Below are 17,039 nucleotides of genomic sequence, written 5' to 3' on the forward strand. Positions count from 1 at the left end.
CGACTCAGGAACCGCAAGCAAGGCAACAAATCCTCCATCCACACACCGACCAGAGTGAATAACCTCATTGGACACAACTATTCCCTTAACACTGCATATTCTTACCGTCTCCCAGGCTCGGAAAGAAGCCGTCACTCCAGGAAGCGTGGAAAACGTGCAGGCCTGCAGGTGAGAGTGAAACAACGCGGCCCCAAAGCCCCTCTGCCTAGCTTACTCCTAGGTAATGTCCAATCTCTAGAAAACAAGCTAGACAAACTTAAAGCCAGACTCAGACTTTTCAAAGAGAACGAAGGGACTGCTGTGTGCTCTGCTTCACGGAGACATGGCTCACTCCTGCTTCACCGGACTGTGCCCTACAACCAGAGGGCTTCTCAATTCACCGAATGGACCGTACGGCGGCCTCAGGCAAGGCAAGGGGAGGTGGGGTCTGCCTCCTAATCAACATCTCCTGGTGCCTAGATGTAGCAACACTGGCGAGTTTCTGCTCTCCGGACCTGGAATACTTGATGTTAAAATGCCGCCCCTTCTACCTTCCGCAGGAGTTCAGCTCCGTTATCCTGACGGCAGTTTATATTCTACCCAATGCAAATGTGAAAATCGCACTGGACGAAATATTCACCACCACAAATAGCCTTGAAATGAAACATCCCGAGGCCTTGTTCATTGTAGCCGGGGACTTCAATCAGGCCAAGCTCAAGAGCGTACTACCAAGTTACCACCAACACGTCACCTGTTCCACCAGAGGCCCAAGTATCCTGGACCACTGCTACACACATATATGAAACATGCCTACCACTCTATCGCACTTTGGCAAATCTGACCACAAGGCTGTGCTCCTGTTCCCGGCTTATAAGCAAAAACTGAAGCAGGAGAATCCACTGCTTGCTGAAGTCTTAAGTCTGAGGCGTTCAAGTCAGGTGACCCTGACCTCTACAAGAAAGCCAGATATTACCTGAAGAAATCCAGCAAAGATGCCAAAAGACAGCACCAGACCAAGCTCGAGTCCCAGGCTAGCCACACGGAGCCCCGCTGTCTGTGGCAAAGTCTGCAAGACATAACAGGCTACAAGATGAAGGCATGTAAAATCATTGGCTGCAACGCACCCCTCCCTGATGAGCTCAACGCATTCCATGCCCACTTTGAGCAAGAGGTCAGCGAGAGCGAGCCCTCCACCCCAGAAGCCGCGGATGAACTTGTATCTGAGATCACTACTGCAGACGTCAGAGCAGCCTTCTCGAAGGTCAACCCACGGAAAGCAACTGGCCCGGATGAGGTACCCAGACGAGCACTCAGGTCTTGCGCGGATCAGCTGGCGGGGGTATTCGCAGACATCTTCAACCTCTCTTTACAACAATCTGAGGTCCCTATCTGCTGCAAGAAGACGACCGTCATCCCTGTACCAAAAAGCTAAGCAGCGTGCCTTAATAAGTATCGTCCAGTAGCTCTGACATCCATCATCATGAAGTGCTTCGAAAGGTTAGTCAAGGCACGAATCAACTCCAGCCTCCCGGATTGCCTTGATCCACTACAGTTCGCCTACCGCTGCAACAGATCCACAGCAGACACCATCTCCATGGCCCTGCACTCAACCCTGGAACACCTAGATAACAAAGACACCTATGTCAGACTTCTATTTATCGACTACAGCTCAGCCTTCAACACCATCATTCCTGCAAAACTCATCTCCAAACTCCGTGGCCTTGGCCTCGGCTCCTCCCTCTGCGACTGGATCCTGAACTTTCTAACCCACAGACCACAATCAGTAAAGATATGCAACAACACCTCCTCCACGATTATCCTCAACACCGGTGCCCCACAAGGCTGTGTCCTCAGCCCCCTACTATACTCCTTATACCCCTATGACTGTGTGGCCAAATTCCCCTCCAACTTGATTTTCAAATTTGCTGATGACACCACCATAGTGGGTCGGATTTCAAACAATGACGAGACAAAGTACAGGAATGAGATAGAGAATCTGGTGAACTGGTGCGACGACAATAATCTCTCCCTCAATGTCAAAAAACAAAGTAGATTATCATTGAATTTAGGAAGCGTAGTGGAGAACATGCCCCTGTCTACATCAATGGGAACGAAGTAGAAAGGGTCGAGAGCTTCAAGTTTTTAGGTGTGCAGATCACCAACAGCCTGTCCTGGTCCCCCCATGCGGACACTATAGTTAAGAAAGCCCACCAATGACTCTACTTTCTCAAAAGCCTGAGGAAATTTGGCATGTCAGCTACGACCCTCACCAACTTCTACAGATGCACCTTAGAAAGCATTCTTTCTGGTTGTATCACAGCTTGCTTTGGAGCCTGCTCTGCCCAAGACCGCAGGAAATTACAAAAGGTCGTGAATGCCCAGTCCATCACGCAAACCAGCCTCCCATCTATTGACTCTATCTATAATTCCCGCTGCCTCAGAAAGGCAGCCAGTATAATTAAGGACCCCACGCACCCCGGACATACTCTCTTCCACCTCCTTCCGTCAGGAAAACAATACCAAAGTTTGAGGTCACGTACCAACCGACTCAAGAACAGTTCTTCTCTACTGCCATCAGACTTTTGAATGGACCTACCTCGTATTAAGTTGATCTTTTCTCTACACCTTGCTATAACTGTAACATTATATTCTGCAGTCTCTCCTTCCTTCCTTATGTACGGTATGCATTGTCTGTACAGCATGCAAGAAACAATACTTTTCACTGTATACTCATACATGTGACAGTAGTAAATCAAATCAAATAAACTCTCTAAACAATGTGTCCTGCTATCTCGTACTCTCTAAACACTCTAAACTCTAACTCTCAAAACAATGTGTCCTGCTATCTCTAACTCTCTAAACTCTCTAAACAATGTGTCCTGCTATCTCTTACTCTCTAAACTCTCTAAACAATGTGTCCTGCTATCTCTTACTCTCTAAACTCTCTAAACAATGTGTCCTGCTATCTCTTACTCTCTAAACTCTCTAAACAATGTGCCCTGCTATCTCTTACTCTCTAAACTCTCTAAACAATGTGTCCTGCTATCTCGTACTCTCTAAACACTCTAAACTCTAACTCTCAAAACAATGTGTCCTGCTATCTCTTACTCTCTAAACTCTCTAAACAATGTGTCCTGCTATCTCTTACTCTCTAAACTCTCTAAACAATGTGTCCTGCTATCTCTTACTCTCTAAACTCTCTAAACAATGTGTCCTGCTATCTCTTACTCTCTAAACTCTCTAAACAATGTGTCCTGCTATCTCTTACTCTCTAAACTCTCTAAACAATGTGTCCTGCTATCTCTTACTCTCTAAACAATGTGTCCTGCTATCTCTAACTCTCTAAACAATGTGTCCTGCTATCTCTTACTCTGCTCACAGCACTTGGGAACCGAAATTGCTGACGGGAAAACATCCAGGGTCCACCTCATTCACCTTCCACCAATGTGGTAATCACATGATTGAGTTATTGACTAATCACAGTGATCAATCTCCACCAATAAGTGTCTCACAGACCCAGACATGTGGTGAGCAAACCCCAGTGGGTTCTGAGCTTTGAAAACCACTGGTCCAAAGTATCCTGTTTTCTGAAGCTGCCGTCATCCCTTGGACCTGTCCCTCCCCAAACCACAAATACCCCATGTCAGGTCACCTTCATTGAATATTGAAAGCTTGTTGCTCTGACAGGAACATCTGAGCAGAAATAGACCATTGAGCCTGCTCTGCCATTTAATAAGATCATGGTTGATCTGATGGTAACCTGAAATCTACATTTCTCCCACCCTGATAGCCTATTAGCACCTTGCTTATCAAGAATCTGCCTCGCCCTACATTAAAAATATTCACAGATTCTGCTACCAGAACCTTTGCAGAAGAGAGGGGCTGGTTTAGCACAGGGCTAAAGAGCTGGCTTTGAAAGCAGACCAAGGCAGGCCAGCAGCACGGTTCAATTCCCGTACCAGCCTCCCCGAACAGTTGGCGGAATGTGGCGACTAGGGGCTCACAGTAACTTCATTTGAAGCCTACTTGTGACAAGTGATTTTCAATTGATTTTCATTTCAGAGACCCACCACCCCCTGAGAGAAAACATTTAGCCTCATTTCTGTTTTAAATGGGTGACCTTTTATTTTTAAACAGTGACTCCTAGTTCTAGATTCTCCCACAAGAGGGAACATCCTCTCCACATCCACCCTGTCAATACTCCTCAGGATCTTGTATGTAATAATCTGGTTGCCTCTTACTCTTCTCAACTCCAGCAGGTACAAGACAAGCCTGTCCAACCTTTCCTCATAAAACAACCCGCCCATTCCAGGTATTAGTCTGGCAAAACCTCTGAACAGATTCTAAAGCATTTACATCCTTAAATAATGTGACCAATACTCTACACAGTACTCCAGATGTATAACTGAAGTATAACTTCTGTACTTATTCTATGAGCTACTGTGAAGGATTGATTGTAAGTGTGTCCCCTTTCAGGCTGGGTCTGGTGACAGCGCTGCTTGCAGAACCTCTGGTCTTGCTGAAGCTGAGCAGAAGCTTCTCCGAGACCTGATGATCGACGCCATGGAAGAGATGGACATCATTCCGTCTTCACCTCCTGCCCCTCCAGCCTCGCAGCAATCAAACGGTGAGTGGGGAAAGCACAGCAGTCAAGGAACTGTGATCACTGTGAAATCAGAAACATTAAAAAGATCGGTGGAGCATGAGAGAATAGAATGACTCTTCACAGGGGAGGTGAGTCCAATACAATAAACAGCAAGGAAAGCACAGCACGGAGGCTGAGTTTGAGAAAGGTCAACTCATTTCACTAAGGAAGAGATACTAGATTTAGTAGCCTGAAAATGGATGCGTCCTTAAACCGACTCAGAATATCCACTCGTGTATATAATGAGATGCAGACAGGCAGTGATTGACACATAGGATGACCAGTTAGCATACAACACAGTACAGCCAATCACCAGACAGGACACGACCACTATAAAGCCAGAGGGCACCAGGTTTCCTGCTCTCTCGGGACCCAGCCACTGAGACAGTCAGAGCCCACGAGCTAGCAAGTGCAAACACCATGCAGTAGCTAGTAAGTCTGGTCAGGCTACTACAAGGTCACCAGTCAGATCAGTATAGTGTCGACCCACAGCTGAATATGTATAGCAGTTCTATAGTTGAATAAAACAGTGTTGGATCTTCTCCAGTGTTAGAGGTCTGTTTCTAACTTCCCTGCATCGAGTGCAGTCCATATTGAACCAACCTGCCTAACACATCATGGTACCAAAGTGATACTGATCTTGACGGACCTACGTCGAGTGAATCAGCATTGACCAGCAAGCAGCCATCCAGCGAAATGGCAAACATCCAGCCTCCTCCGCAGCTCCGCATCTCCGGCAACCTCGGCGCCAACTGGAAAATCTTCAAGCAAAAGTTCCTCTTGTACATCAAGGCCTCCGACCTCGGGGCAGCATCGGATGCAAGGAAGATCGCACTATTTCTCTCCACTGCGGGGGATCACGCCATCCATATCTACAACTCCCTTATGTTTGCCAACGGCGAAGACAAACCAAAATTCTGTTTGTCAAAATGCTGACGTTCGGCAGCCACTGCGACATTGAGGTGAATGAGAGCTTTGAACGGTACAACTTCCAGCAGAGGCTTCAGGGTAAGGATGAACCTTTTCACTCCTTGACCCATTTCCGCATCCTAGCGCAGTCATGTAACTATGACTCAACGGCTGATTCCATGATCCGGGATCAGATCGTTTTCGGTGTCCACTCCGACTCCCTGCGACAGCAGCTCCTTAAAATCAAACAGTTGACCCTCTCTGTCACTATTGATAAAATGCGTTGTCCATGAGCATGCTAAGAATCGTTACTCCCACATCAGGGCGGCAGAAACTGCAAAGCTGGCCTCCCACGAGGCGGAAAGGGTGCAGGCCATCGCACAGGTGCAGGGCCTGAGCATCGAGGAGAGGGGCCGTTTCGTGCTCTTTTCCCGGATCCCTACGCATGCGCGATGGCGCACGGAACGCGCTGACGTCAGCGTCATGACGTGTCCGGATTGTGGCTCCGCCCACTTAAAACGACAATGTCCGGCAAAAGGACGCTGATGTCTCCAGTGTGGCAAGCTTGGCCACTACAAGATCTGCTCCACCGCTCAGCAGCCAGCGATTCCAGCCGCGGCGCAGAAGTGTCCGCTCGATACAGCAAGGCATGCCAGATTCCGATCCCGACAGCCCAACGGACCCTGATGCTGACTGCCTAAAGTCTCCATATCGGGTGGGCATCATAACCACACAAGAGCTGGCGTCCACCTGCGCAACGCCTCTCGATCCTCAGTGTGGATCCAGACGATGAGTGGTGTGCTGTCCTCACAGTTAACAAGGCTCGCATCCGATTTAAACTAGACACCGGCGCCTCTGCGAACCTCATCTCACAATCCGACCTCGACGCATAAGAACATAAGAACTAGGAGCAGGAGTAGGCCATCTGGCCCCTCGAGCCTGCTCCGCCATTCAATGAGGTCATGGCTGATCTTTTGTGGATTCAGCTCCACTTTCCGGCCCGAACACCATAACCCTTGATCCCTTTATTCTTCAAAAAACTATCTATCTTTACCTTAAAAACATTTAATGAAGGAGCCTCAACTGCTTCACTATGCAAGGAATTGCATAGATTCACAACCCTTTGGGTGAAGAAGTTCCTCCTAAACTCAGTCCTAAATCTACTTCCCCTTATTTTGAGGCTATGTCCCCTAGTTCTGCTTTCACCCGCCAGTGGAAACAACCTGCCCGCATCTATCCTATCTATTCCCTTCATAATTTTAAATGTTTCTATAAGATCCCCCCTCATCCTTCTAAATTCAACGAGTACAGTCCCAGTCTACTCAACCTCTCCTCATAATCCAACCCCTTCAGCTCTGGGATTAACCTAGTGAATCTCCTCTGCACACCCTCCAGTGCCAGTATGTCCTTTCTCAAGGAAGGAGACCAAAACTGAACACAATACTCCAGGTGTGGCCTCACTAACACCTTATACAATTGCAACATAACCTCCCTAGTCTTAAACTCCATCCCTCTAGCAATGAAGGACAAAATTCCATTTGCCTTCTTAATCACCTGTTGCACCTGTAAACCAACTTTCTGTGACTCATGCACCAGCACACCCAGGTGTCTCTGCACAGGGGCATGCTTTAATATTTTATCGTTTAAATAATAATCCCGTTTGCTGTTATTCCTACCAAAATGGATAACCTTGCATTTGTCAACATTGTATTCCATCTGCCAGACCCTAGCCCATTCACTTAACCTATCCAAATCCCTCTGCAGACTTCCAGTATCCTCTGCACTTTTCGCTTTACCACTCATCTTAGTGTCATCTGCAAACTTGGACACATTGCCCTTGGTCCCCAACTCCAAATTATCTATGTAAATTGTGAACAATTGTGGGCCCAACACGGATCCCTCAGGGACACCACTAGCTACTGATTGCCAACCAGAGAAACACCCATTAATCCCCACTCTTTGCTTTCTATTAATTAACCAATCCTCTATCCATGCTACTACTTTACCCTTAATGCCATGCATCTTTATCTTATGCAGCAACCTTTTGTGTGGCACCTTGTCAAAGGCTTTCTGGAAATCCAGATATACCACATCCATCGGCTCCCCGTTATCTACTGCACTGGTAATGTCCTCAAAAAATTCCACTAAATTAGTTAAGCATGACCTGCCTTTTACGAACCCATGCTGCGTCTGCCCAATGGGACAATTTCTATCCAGATGCCTCGCAATTTCTTCCTTGATGATAGATTCCAGCATCTTCCCTACTACCGAAGTTAAGCTCACTGGCCTATAATTTCCTGCTTTCTGCCTACCTCCTTTTTTAAACAGTGGCGTCACATTTGCTAATTTCCAATCCACCGGAGACCACCCCAGAGTCTAGTGAATTTTGATAAATTATCATTTGTGCATTGCAATTTCCCTAGCCATCTCTTTTAGCACTCTGGGATGCATTCCATCAGGGCCAGGAGACTTGTCTACCTTTAGCCCCATTAGCTTGCCCATCACTACCTCCTTAGTGATAACAATTCTCTCAAGGTCCTCACCTGTCATAGCCTCATTTATATCAGTCGCTGACATGTTATTTGTGTCTTCCACTGTGAAGACCGACCCAAAAAACCTGTTCAGTTCCTCAGCCATTTCCTCATCTCCCATTATTAAAACTCCCTTCTCATCCTCTAAACAAAGGACCAATATTTACCGTAGCCACTCTTTTTGTTTTATATATTTGTAAAAACTTTTACTGTCTGTTTTTATATTCTGAGAAAGTTTACTCTCATACTCTATCTTACTCTTCTTTATAGCTTTTTTAGTAGCTTTCTGTTGCCCCCTAAAGATTTCCCAGTCCTCTAGTCTCCCACCAATCTTTGCCACTTGATATGCTTTTTCCTTCAATTTGATACTCTCCCTTATTTCCTTGGATATCCACGGTCGATTTTCCCTCTTTCTGCCGTCCTTCCTTTTTGTTGGTATAAACCTTTGCTGAGCACTGTGAAAAATCGCTTGGAAGGTTCTCCACTGTTCCTCAACTATACCACCATATAGCCTTTGCTCCCAGTCTACCTTAGCTAGTTCTTCTCTCATCCCATTGTAATCTCCTTTGTTTAAACACACAACACTCGTATTTGATTTTACTTTCTCACCCTCCATCCAGCAGCACGGTTCGATTCCCGTACCAGCCACCCCGGACAGGCGCCGGAATGTGGCGACTAGGGGCTTTTCACAGTAACTTCATTGAAGCCTACTCGTGACAATAAGCGATTTTCATTTCATTTCATTTCCATCTGTATTTTAAATTCCACCATATTGTGATCGCTCCTTCCGAGAGGATCCCTAACTATGAGATCATTAATCAATCCTGTCTCATTACACAGGACAAGATCTAGGACCGCTTGTTCCCTCGTAGGTTCCATTACATACTGTTCTAGGAAACTATCGCGGATACGTTCTATAAACTCCTCTTCAAGGTTGCCTTGACTGACCTGGTTAAACACCATCCAGGCCTGACCAAGCATTCTTCCACCGGCCTGCCAGCTCCTTGACTACAATGGCAATGCCATAGCTGCCAGTGGCTTGTGTCAACTAGGGATATCCAACAAGGCAATCAAGGCAACATTACGGTTTGAAATCGTCAGGCCTGACAGGGCGTCCCTGCTCAGTGCTCGAGCCTGCAAGCTCCTGAACCTGGTTCAGCGAGTCCACACCATGTCATCGTCACCGGCCACGGCCTCGCCCGATGGAAATTTGCAAGGCGACATAGACGACATTATCACGCAGTACCACAGCGTATTCGATGGAATGTGCACGCTCCCGTACAGATATAAAATCCTGCTCAAGCCGAACGCCACCCCTGTAATTCATGCACCACGCCAGGTGCCGGCGCCCCTCAAGGATCGTCAGAAAAAGCAACTACAGGACCTCCAAGACCAGGGCATCATCTCGAAGGTCACAGAGTCAACAGACTGGGTCAGCTCCATGGTCTGCGTAAAGAAGCCATCAGGGGAGCTCCGCATTTGCATTGATCCTAAGGATCTAAACCGCAACATCATGCGGGAGCATTACCCGATCCCGAAACGTGAAGAGTTGACCAGTGAGATGGCTCATGCCAAATTCTTCACTAAGCTGGACGCCTCCCGGGGCTTTTGGCAAATACAGCTGGACGTGTCCAGTCGCAAGCTGTGCACGTTCAACACCCCGTTCGGTCGCTACTGCTACAACCGCATGCCTTTCGGCATCATATCTGCCTCCGAAGTGTTTCACCGCATCATGGAGCAGATGGGGCAGCACGGTGGCCTAGTGGTTAGCACAACTGCCTCACGGCGCTGAGGTCCCAGGTTCGATCCCGGCTCTGGGTCACTGTCCGTGTGGAGTTTGCACATTCTCCCCGTGTCTGCGTGGGTTTCGCCCCCACAACCCAAAAATGTGCAGAGTAGGTGGATTGGCCACGCTAAATTGCCCCTTAATTGGAAAAAATAATTGGGTAATCTAAATTAAAAAAAAAAAAAAAAAATCATGGAGCAGATGATGGAGGGCATGGAGGGGTTGCGAGTATACGTGGGCGACGTGATTATCTGGTCCACAACGCCCCAGGAACACATCGCTCGCCTCAAGCAGGTCTTCCAGCGAATTCATGAACGTGGTCTCCAGCTCAACAGGGCCAAGTGCTCATTTGGTCAATTGGATATTAAGTTTCTAGGTGACCACATCTCGCAGCAGGGTGTGCGGCCAGATGCCGACAAGGTCTTGGCGATCAACGCCATGAAGACCCCGGAGGACAAGAAGGCGGTCCTCCGCTTCCTCGGGATGGTCAACTTTCTCGGGAAATTCATTCGCAATATGGCATCCCACACCACGGCCCTCCGCCATCTCGTCGAGAAGTCCACAGAATTCCAGTGGCTGCCCCCACATGAAGCGGAATGGCGTGAGCTGAAGGCAAAGCTCACCACAGCCCCAGTTCTAGCGTTCTTTGACCCGACCAAGGAAACCAAGATATCAACTGATGCAAGCCAGGACGGCATTGGGGCGTGCTCCTCCAGCGAGATGACTCCTCGTTCTGGGCTCCAGTGGCATATGCCTCCAGGGCCATGACGCCCACTGAGCAATGGTATGCCCAGATCGAAAAGGAGTGTCTGGGTCTCCCGACAGGAATAGTCAAGTTTCATGACTGTGTTTACGGCCTGCCGAAATTCACGGTGGAAACGGACCACAGGCCTCTAGTCCACATAATCCAGAAAGATTTAAGTGACATGACACCTCGGTTACAGTGAATTCTTCTTCGACTCCGCCGCTATGACTTTGAATTTGTCTACACGCCAGGCAAAGAGCTGATCATTGCAGATGCCCTATCCCTGTCCATCACCACACCGTGTGAACACGGTGACTTCATCTGCCACATAGAAGCGCAAGTGCAATTGTGTGCCACCAACCTCCCAGCCTCTGATGAACGGGTGGTCCAAATTCGTGAGGAAACGGCCAAGGATCCTCTACTGCAGCGTGTGATGCAGCACCTTACCCGTGGCTGGCAGAAGGGACAATGTCCCCAATTTTTTAACGTGAAAGACGAGCTAACGGTTGTGGAGGGAATCCTTCTGAAACTCGACAGGATCGTTATTCCTCAGAGCATGCAGGCTATGGTGCTGGGTCAACTCCATGAGGGTCACCTTGGTGTCGAGAAATGCCGACGCAGAGCTCGGAAGGCGATTTATTGGCCGGGCATTAACAAGGAGATTGCAAACACGGTCCTCAGCTGCCCCACCTGTCAGAAGTTTCAACCGGCTCAACCCAAGGAAACACTGCAACAGCATGAGATCGTGAGCTCTCCGTGGTCCAAAGTAGGTGTAGACCTTTTCCATGCCAAGGGGCGTGACTACGTACTCCTAGTCAACTACTTCTCCAGTTACCCAGAAGTGGTGAAACTGTCCAACCTCACATCGAAGGCAGTCATCAAAGCCTGCAAAGAAACGTTCGCCAGGCACGGGATACCGCTCACACTAATGAGCGACAACAGTCCATGTTTTAGGGCAGCACGGTGGCCTAGTGGTTAGCATAGCAGCCTCACGACGCTGAGGTCCCAGGTTCGATCCCGGCTCTGGGTCACTGTCCGTGTGGAGTTTGCACATTCTCCCCGTGTCTGCGTGGGTTTCGCCCCCACAACCCAAAAATGTGCAAGCTAGGTGGATTGGCCACTCTAAATTGCCCCTTAATTGGAAAAAATAATTGGGTACTCTAAATTTATAAAAAAAAAAAAAAAAACAGTCCATGTTTTTACAGCCAGGAATGGTCTGATTTTGCACGGCTATACAACGTCCGTCACGTTACCTCCAGTCCTCACTACCCGTAATCAAACGAGAAGTCCGAGAAAGGGGTCCATATTGTCAAGCGGCTGCTGTGCAAAGCTGCAGACTCAGGCTCCGACTTCAACCTGGCAATGCTGGCATACAGGCAACCCCACTGTCCACTGGGTTGTCTCCAGCACAGATACTCATGAATCGCACTCTGAGGACCACAGTTCCAGCCATCCATGTTCCAGATCTTGCCCACCTCACAGTCGTACAGAAAATGCAGCAGTCACGGGCCCAACAGAAGGCCACATATGATGCTCATGCCATGGAGCTGGCTCCAGCCGATCATGTTGCCTGAGTGTGGTTGGTCAGCCACAGCTGTTGTCAAACAAGTTGCGCCAAGGTCTTTCCTTGTCCGCATGGCTGATGGTTCCCTGCTACGGCGCAACAGACGGGCATTGCGAAGAGTTCCACGCCCACCACCTGACCGCAGTGCTGCACGGCCATCATACTTCCTCTGGATGTACCCTGCCACGAGGCCAGCGATCTGCTGGCCCACGCGACCACCGCGATGGCAGCGATCCCACCTATCCACGTGCAGGTGGCTTCTGATCCACCTCTGTGGCGATCAACAAGAATTCGTCGCCCACCACAAAGACTGAATCTGTAGACTGAACTTTTGTAAATTTTGTGACTGAATTCATCCATTTAACCTTTGTAAATATTGCTTCGTTTGCCATGTATCTGCATTATTGACACCTTCCCATATATATACGTTTGTTCAAGCATCGTTTTATATAGTCAGGTGTATATATGTGTATATATATATATTTATATGCATACCTCAGTATTTATGTAACTTAAAAAAAAGGGGGAGATGTCATAATATGCACTCATGTCTATAATGAGATGCAGACAGGCAATGATTGACACATAGGATGACCAGTAAGCATACAACACAGTACAGCCAATCACCAGACAGGACACGACCACTATAAAGCCAGAGGGCACCAGGTTTCCTGCTCTCTCGGGACCCAGCCACTGAGACAGTCAGAATCCACGAGCTAGCAAGTGCAAACACCATGCAGTAGCTAGTAAGTCTGGTCAGGCTACTACAAGGTCACCAGTCAGATCAGTATAGTGTCGACCCACAGCTGAATTTGTTTAGCAGTTCTATAGTTGAGTAAAACAGTGTTGGATTTTCTCCAGTGTTAGACGTCTGTTTCTAACTTCCCTGCATCGAGTGCAGTCCACATCGAACCAACCTGCCTAACACATCATGGTACCAGAGTGATACTGATCTTGACGGACCTACCGAATACATCACTGACCTCTTCAGTTTTCTCTTTAACCTCCTCCAGCCTCCAAGTCCCTGAGCTCTTTCCATTCTCTCAATTCTGTCCTCTTGCGTATCCTCGATTGATGAAATGTGTATTCAGCTACCAAACCCCTAAGGCCTAGAATTCCCTCCCTAAACCTCTATACCCCTCTCTCAAACTCTATTTCTTTGATCAAAACTTTTATCATCTACCCTAATATGTCCTAACGTGACTCAGTGTCAAGTTATGTTTGATAACACTCCCTTGCAGCACCTTGCTTACACTATTCTAATAATGCAATATGAATACAAGTTGTTTCAAAAGCCTGTTATGACCCGAGTAAACTCTGTGAAGAGTCTCTAGCTGGTGTTTTCCAATTTCCTCTGTCTTTGTTCGAACATCCGATCTGCAAATGGGAGAAAAAGCATGGTAGAGTTGGTCTGACATCAGATACAAGGCTGTACCAGAGTATGATTTGAAAGGGCCAGGAAAGACAAAAGGAACTTGACATCCACAGGACCAGAAAAGGACATTGCATGTAATTTGTTGATTGCAGTAGGAGGCTCTTTTGGTCTATATCTGCACCACCTGACCACCTCAAAGCTCTCATGAAGACTGGCAATGCATTCCTCTTGCAGACACTGACTGATTTGTTGTGTATTTTCCTTGTTCTGTGATCTCAGGCTTGGAGAGTGGGAAGAGACCAGTTTCATCCTGGCTTCCTGCAATGGTCTGACCAAAGGGGCTCATTTGCAAATCTTGTTTTTTGCATTGCCTCAGTGAAAGGCAACAGTTCAAGAGTGGGGCTGTTCACTGACTATTCTACACACTGTGGAAAAATTGCCTTCTGATTTCAGCTCTGTTCACAACTTTATTCAATAACACAGCAGCCATGTCATCCTAGATAGTATCCAGGTTTGGCTTACAAGAGAGTATTTGTACCACTTAAATTCTGGGTCATGATCTGAAACAAGGGGATGACCTGTCCTCTTCACTAGTCTTTATCTGTGATCTTACAAGGTACGAATGAGAGATTTAATCGGTCTCCTTTTATCCATCTTTAGGGATCTACAATGACCTTGTTCAGGAACGAGAGCCGGCCCGGTCTGACCTTTTCCTCTTCCCCGATGAGAGTGGAGGTTCTTCGCAGGAGCAGAGCCCAAGTTCCACCATGGTTCTCCCTGAGCATCACATAGCCTATCCCTCCTTCCCCAGCGATCAGCCTGAGAGTGAGGACTTCTGTATCTTGGAGGCGCCAAAAATGGCAGTGACGGTAAATGCTGAAAGGGAAAAAGGAACGACTAGTGTTGAAAGGAAACAAAAGATTTGGATGAGATATCGGAATAAGATGGTGAAGTGCGCTGAGTGGGTGCATGCATGGTGCAACGGGTAACCGCGAAGGTCCCAGATTCTATCCCTGTGCATGTTTCAGTGAGTAACACACTCGCCTCTGAGTCAAAAGGTTGTGGGTTCAAGTCCCACTCCAGAGACTAGAGCACAGAATCCAAACTCACACTCCCAGGGTTTCTCTGTTGGAAATCTCGTCTTTCAGAGATGTTAAACTGAGGCCCTACCTGCCCTTGCGAAGAAGAGAGTTTACCCCAATGTCCTGGTCAATGGTTAACCCTCAACCAACATTACTAAATCAGATGATCTGATTGTTTATCTCTTTACTGACTGTGGGACCTCGCAGTGTACAAAGTGTCTGCCACAATTCCCGACACTGACCCAAGAGTGACTACACTTTAAACGTATCACACTGGGACACCCTGAGCTCATTGAATTGTAAATGTTTCGTCCTTAACTGACGTTAGCTTGAGCAGCCATAGGAGAATGCTTGAAAACTGCTCCTCTGGTGAAGGAAGGGGGAAAATCAACAGGGTTCCTGTTTCTGTTGAGAGTGTACTGTGTGTAAATTGCAGGTGAACTTGCTTGTAGGACAGAAATAGGTTCTGCATTGATGCCTTCCGCAGTTGAATAATGAGATCACACTCCGGGTCTTGGCTGATGCATAAGAATGACCACTTGGACAAGGTATTATCAGCCATGATCTCACTAACAGAGTAAGAAGTCATACAACACGAGGTTAAAGTCCAACATGTTTGTTTCAAACACTAGCTTTCAGAGTGCTGCTCCTTCCTCAGGTGAATGAAGAGGTGGGTTCCAGAAACACACATATAGACAAATTCAAAGATGCCAGACAATGCTGAGAATGCGAGCATTTACAGGTAATTAAATCTTTACAGATCCAAAGATAGGGGTAACCCCAGGTTAAAGAGGTGTGAATTGTTTCTAGCCAGGATGTGGAGATGCCGGCGTTGGACTAGGGTGAGCACAGTAAGAAGTCTTACAACACCAGGTTAAAGTCCAATATGTTTGTTTCAAACACTAGCTTTCGGAGCACCGCTCCTTCCTCAGGTGATTCACCTGAGGAAGGAGCAGTGCTCCGAAATCTAGTGTTTGAAACAAACATGATGGACTTTAACCTGGTGTTGTAAGACTTCTTACTGTTTCTAGCCAGGACAGTTGGTGGGATTTCGCAAGCCCAGGCCAGATGGCGGGGGATGAATGTAATGCAACATGAATAGCAGGTTCCGGTTGAGGCAGCACTCGTGTGCGGAACTTGGCTATAAGTTTCTGCTCGGCGATTCTGCGTTTTCGCACACCCTGAAGACCGCCTTGGAGAACGCGTACCCGGAGATCAGAGGCTGAATGCTCTTGACTGCTGAAGTGTTCCCCAACTGGAAGGGAACATTCCTGCCTGGTGATTGTCGCACGATGTCTGTTCATTCGTTGTCGCAGCGTCTGCATGGTGTCGCCAATGTACCACGCTACGGGACATCCTTTCCTGCAGCGTATGAGGTAGACAACGTGGCTGAGTCGCACGAGTATGTACCGCGTTACCTGGTGGGTGGTGTTCTCATGTGTAATGGTGGTATCCATGTCGATGATCTGGCACGTCTTGCAGAGATTGCCATGGCAGGGTTGTGTGGTGTCGTGGTTGTTGTTCTGAAGGCTGGGTAGTTTGCTGCAAACAATGGTTTGTTTGAGGTTGCGCGGTTGTTTGAAGGTAAGTAGTGGGGGTGTGGGGATGACCTTGGAAAGATGTTCATCTTCATCGATGACATGTTGAAGGCTGCGAAGAAGATTTAGTTTGTCCGTTCCGGGAAAGTACTGGACGACGAAGGGTACTCTGACGGTTGTGTCCCATATTTGTCTTCTGAGGAGGTCGGTGCAGTTTTTTCTGTGGCGCGTTGGGACTGTCGATCAATGAGTCGAGCGCCATATCCCGTTCGTACAAGGGCATCCTTCAGCATCTGTAAATGTCTGTTACGCTCCTCCTCGTCTGAGCAGATGCTGTGTATACGGAGGGCTTGTCCATAGGGGATGGCTTCTTTAATGTGTTTAGGGTGGAAGCTGGAGAAGTGGAGCATTGGGAGGTTATCCGTGGGCTTGCGGTAAAGCAAAGTGCTGAGGTGACCGTCTCGCGACAGACACGGAGGAATTCATCAGGCGAATGAGGCTCCGGGAATTCTTCCACAAACCCCAAGAGACCAACAGCGAACCCAAGGAGACTGCCAATGAACCGGAACCACAGGCCGAGAGATCTGCGGTGCAACTGAAAAGGAAAGAGTCGAATTGGACCCCTCCGGAAGGCCACTGCCCTAGACTCTACATGTTTGCTCAAGCCGTCAGGAGTCGCGTCAATGCCAGATTCATCAGTCGCATTCACAAGACAACCCCGAACGTCACCCAAGCACAACGCAACGCCATCCACGCTCTCAAGACCAACCGCAACATCGTCATCAAACCAGCAGACAAAGGAGGGGCCACCGTCATACTGAACAGAACGGACTACTGCAAAGAAGTATACTGACAACTCAACAACCAGGAACACTACAGACAGTT

The 17,039-nt window shown here is 47.9% G+C and overlaps 1 protein-coding gene across 2 annotated transcripts in view; it reads left to right on the top strand.

Moving 5' to 3' along the window:
- Positions 1–17,039, top strand: part of LOC119979494 (autophagy-related protein 2 homolog B-like) — a 138,194-nt gene that overhangs the window by 79,326 nt on the left and 41,829 nt on the right. For both annotated transcript variants that reach the window (XM_038821797.1, XM_038821806.1), the window contains exons 29-30: positions 4,456–4,606; positions 14,195–14,403. In XM_038821797.1, coding sequence (XP_038677725.1) covers positions 4,456–4,606; positions 14,195–14,403 — 360 coding nt within the window. The remainder of the gene's footprint in view (positions 1–4,455; positions 4,607–14,194; positions 14,404–17,039) is intronic.

The sequence above is a fragment of the Scyliorhinus canicula genome, chromosome 2, assembly GCF_902713615.1.
Source record: "Scyliorhinus canicula chromosome 2, sScyCan1.1, whole genome shotgun sequence".
Classification (NCBI taxonomy): Eukaryota; Metazoa; Chordata; class Chondrichthyes; order Carcharhiniformes; family Scyliorhinidae; genus Scyliorhinus; species Scyliorhinus canicula.